The following is a 4,054-nucleotide window of genomic DNA, read 5'->3' as shown; positions in this document are numbered from 1 at the left end:
TAGGAATAGAGTACTATGCAATCCATATATTTGGCCTATATCCTCAAGCCAATGTTTTGACATTGCATCTTAAGCTCACTCAAATATGAGGTACTAAACATTGATCATCAAAGGAGTAAAAAAGGAGTGTGTACAACCTCGATTTCTGAGTCATATTTTTTTTTATTTCAGATTTTTAAGCCATGTGAAATTTGATTGGTGTATCACAACTGTGTAATTTTTTTTAGAAATAACAATTAAACTTTAAAATGAATATGCACATATATTTGTCAATTGTGTATGCGCTGCCCTATCTTCATCTAAGCTTCTCTTTCATTTAGTTCACCAATTAGACCTAAACTCAGATGTCTTTGTTTGAAAGGCAGTGTATTAGTTCTTTGGTTGCAAGTGTCTAAGCCTCACTCAGGATAGAGCTAGTCATCACTCACCTCGCCGGGGCCCTTATATACCCTAATTAACGTAGTCATAAAGCAATAAATATATATGTTTGTGCAGCATTCTACAGAATAATTTCAATCATATAATTTTCCATGATCCAAATGGTGCCACATTTCCTCCATTTCCCTCATCTGATGGACTTGTTGATTTTTAGTGGGTGAGGATTCGATTGTGTCTTGTCATTTTCTTCTGCTCCGAACAAAGCTTTTTCCCCACAGCCCCTTCTAATGTTTTGTGGTCCTGATGTGGCTAATTCATGTCCCTACACCTAATGCCATCGATCACTTGGGGACAAATTGGTTTTGTGTAGGGCACCTATCACGCCATTAAGCAAATTATAAGGGCCTAATCGGACAAGCACACATGCACTATATGACTTGCGTGGGGAAAAAAAACATATGTGACCGTGGTTGATGATCATTGAGCAAATAATTTGCTAGTTAATTTTTTAAAAATTTGTTTACACTATTAGTATTATTTATAAAAAAGAACCCATTGAGTGCTATTTAGAAAATTGGGAAACAAGACATTCTCCCCCCTAAGACAACTATAAGACAAGTCCTGTAGCATATTGTTAAAGGGCCCTTATGCCTCATTGTTTCCCACTATGGGTACCTAACATGGGGAGTTTTTGGCAGTGCCTCAGTATGGAGAGTACTCAATAGTTCATCTTATCTTATTTTAAGTATAAATCTCAAAACCAAAGCAATTTCAACAAACCCTTTTACAGTCTGTACTGTCTATAGGCATCAAGAAATTAGAAACAAAAAAAAAAAATGAAATTACAAGAAGAACCCCATGATCCATCCCCCAAAGCAAAGAAAGCAAAGCACTAGTACCCTTTTTTTTCGTTTTTTGTAATCTAAAGCACATTTTTTAGATAGTAACAAAGCTAATTTTGACTCTACGAGTATGACTATGATATAACTTTACAGTGCACACTGCAAAGTGAGGACCAAAGGGCACAAATGGTTCCTTTATTTTTATTCCATGGTAGTTGTTTTTCTCTTTGTCAGAGTCCTCATCCAACCCTTTCTGACCTTCACTCCCTCCACCTTGGTGCCCACGTGGCACACACCACCGCTCTTCTTCCACCGAATGAGCTGGAGCATGTGTCCTATCCTCTTTCGCCACCTAAATGTGTCACGTGACTTCCCATGCTCTATCACGCTCTTGTTGTTGTCCTTGTTTTGATGGTTCCACGACGACACCTTCTTTGACACTGTGCTCTTTTCCCACGATGCCACCCCATTCTCTTCAAACTTGATTGAGATGAATGACTCTGCAAAGTTAAAGTCATTCCAGAATATCATTGTCACACTCCTATCGTAGCTACCAAGACCAAAAGATAAATAAAGGAAAATGCAATTCTTGAAAGAAAAAAAAAAAACATCTACTTTACACTTTACTGTTGTGGCCTAAGGTTTGATTACTTTTTGGTATATACTTTAAATCATCTACTGTAGTATTCTTGCACAGTCGCACCTAACCAAAACTGCTCATTCTTGGTATATAGAACAAGGAAATAAATACGTACCAAATCCAGATAGTATAACTAGTGTATTGATAGACTAGTACGAGATTATTAGTTCGAGTTGGATTATTTATTCATAGTTTATAAAAAAAAATTAAGGTAGTACCCGTGTAATTGTTCTTCTTGTCTACTATGCTGCCGACGGATTTCATTGAACACGGATCGAAAATTAAACGTATTTGGCATTTTTTTTCACTGTACGGGGATACATATACACAAGTGAAAAATACAGATATAGCTATCATAAAGATGAGTGACATTTTGCCAGATTAGTTATGCACCCTAATTCCACATCAAATCCATAGACCATAATCTTGCAAAATAATATTTGCAGTGTCATAATGCTCTTGGCGTTTGCATCTGACAGCCATATGCCACGCCAAGAGGAAAAAAAATGACACAACCGAAAGCCTTCACCTCCTTCTTCTGTCCTGTAGCACTCTTATCGTTGCAGCAGCTAGCTACGCTTTTTGACCTTAATTTCTTAATCATCACATAATATAATCTTCCACATGAAGACACGCAAGCATGCACTGATAATTGATCTAAACCAATAATGAAAGCAATTCATGAACATTGAACACCAACCCACCCCCTACCCCAACCTCACCATGAACATTACAAGTGGAAAAATATCCCCCACTAGTGCAAAAAATTATAATCACACACCCCCAATCAATAAGCAAAAAACTTTCCTCTTTTTTTTAAATTGGAAGAAGGATAATAATTAAAAGAGAATTATAATTATAACTATAACTATAAGTATTATTCAACATTAGGTAGCTATTATAAGTAAAATAATATTGGTATGCATTATTACCTTCTGGACTGGGAGAGACATCATCATAGTCATAGTTGTTGTGGTGGGATTCTGGGCGAGTGAAGAGAGAACCAAAAGCAAAGATCTTGTGAATAGAAGAGGGTGGTTTTCTGTGTCTGGAACTAACTTGAAGCCTGTGTGAAGATTTAGACGAGGAAGAAGAACGGTTTTGGTGATGGTGACCTTGTTTTGCAGCCAGTATGAGGAGCCTCTCATTCAAGCACAAGGGGCACACCCCAATAAGTACTTGTTTGGGGTGGAAACAGCAGAATGATTTATCTTCTCTGTATCCATTCCTAATATTCATATTCATGTTAATATTGTTGTATGTTGAGACTTGGGTGGGAATGAAGAAGGTGGAGTGAAGAAGACTGCAAGGAAGGAAAGTTGACACCCAATGGTGATGTGAACCAATTTAAAAAGGTGGAAGGAATTGTTGGGAATATATATGGTGGAAAAGTGAAACTAAATGGAAGATCATGAGCATGGCCCCACCACCACCTCATGGATGAATCTCAACAATGTATATTAGTGTTGTGTAGTGTAATGTAATTACTTACACTGGATTATGGATTCCTAGGTTCCAAAGTTCTTGTTTTGACAACTATTTGTGTAGTTTAACAGAGGATTCGATCTTAATTGACTTTTGAATATTAATATCATGTCAACAAGAAAAAAAATTCCTAGTTAATTAATTAACTCTTTTTTTCGTTAAAGATAAACTTTATCTCTTTCAAGGTTTTTAATCTTAAATCTACTTCATTATAATATTCTCCTTTATATCTTTTACAAAATATTCTCTTATGCTTATAACTGTAAAACTTATACCCAAATGAATTATTTATTTATTTAGTTACTTTTCAGAAAGTTTAAAAGTTAATTAAATAACAAATATGTTTTGTAAAATTGGTTAAAGGTGATACGAGAAAATTTCTATAATTGAGTTTATGAGTAAATTCAGATCATTTTTTTATTTTCTTTTCTTAGAAATTCTCCTATAATTTTTTTTTCTGAATAAAAGCTCTCCAAGATAATCTTACTGAATCATATCTAAATTTTAATTAATAATAAAAATATATTAAGAATACATAAAAAATATGTTTACAATATTTCATTATTTCGAGTTTAATATAACTTATGAGTTAAAAGTTAAATTCATCTTGGATTGTCGGGCCCCAATATCTGTTAGTTGATTACATATTTTAGTTATTCCGTTTAGTAAAGATAACAACCGAAAACATTTTGTTCTATAAATATTTTTC

The 4,054-nt window shown here is 34.6% G+C and overlaps 1 protein-coding gene across 2 annotated transcripts; it reads right to left on the bottom strand.

The window, feature by feature from the left end:
• Positions 1 to 1,295: 1,295 nt before the first annotated feature.
• On the bottom strand, positions 1,296 to 3,386 carry LOC100305646 (uncharacterized). 2 transcript variants are annotated; one of them, NM_001251549.2, is made up of 2 exons: positions 2,793 to 3,209; positions 1,296 to 1,720 (listed from the first exon to the last, which is right to left on the bottom strand). In NM_001251549.2, the coding sequence occupies exons 1-2, from the start codon at positions 3,103 to 3,105 to the stop codon at positions 1,422 to 1,424; spliced, it is 612 nt and encodes a 203-aa protein (NP_001238478.1). In that variant the 5' UTR covers positions 3,106 to 3,209; the 3' UTR covers positions 1,296 to 1,421. The 2 variants fall into 2 exon arrangements, with proteins under 2 accessions (NP_001238478.1, XP_025984461.1); XM_026128676.2 differs by lacking the exon at positions 1,296 to 1,720 and adding an exon at positions 2,135 to 2,517 and having other exon boundaries at positions 2,793 to 3,386.
• Positions 3,387 to 4,054: the final 668 nt, after the last annotated feature.

This window comes from Glycine max, chromosome 6 (assembly GCF_000004515.6).
Source record: "Glycine max cultivar Williams 82 chromosome 6, Glycine_max_v4.0, whole genome shotgun sequence".
Taxonomy (NCBI): domain Eukaryota; kingdom Viridiplantae; phylum Streptophyta; class Magnoliopsida; order Fabales; family Fabaceae; genus Glycine; species Glycine max.
Note: the sequence above shows the minus strand (reverse complement) of the source record. Positions and strands in the feature narration are given on the sequence as shown.

Coding starts and splice junctions, on each gene's coding strand:
- LOC100305646 (NM_001251549.2), bottom strand. CDS start 3,105: ATGAATATGAATATTAGGAATGGATACAGAGAAGATAAATCATTCTGC. Junction 1,721..2,792: donor TGTCTCTCCCAGTCCAGAAG/GTAATAATGCAT, acceptor TTAACTTTGCAG/AGTCATTCATCTCAATCAAG.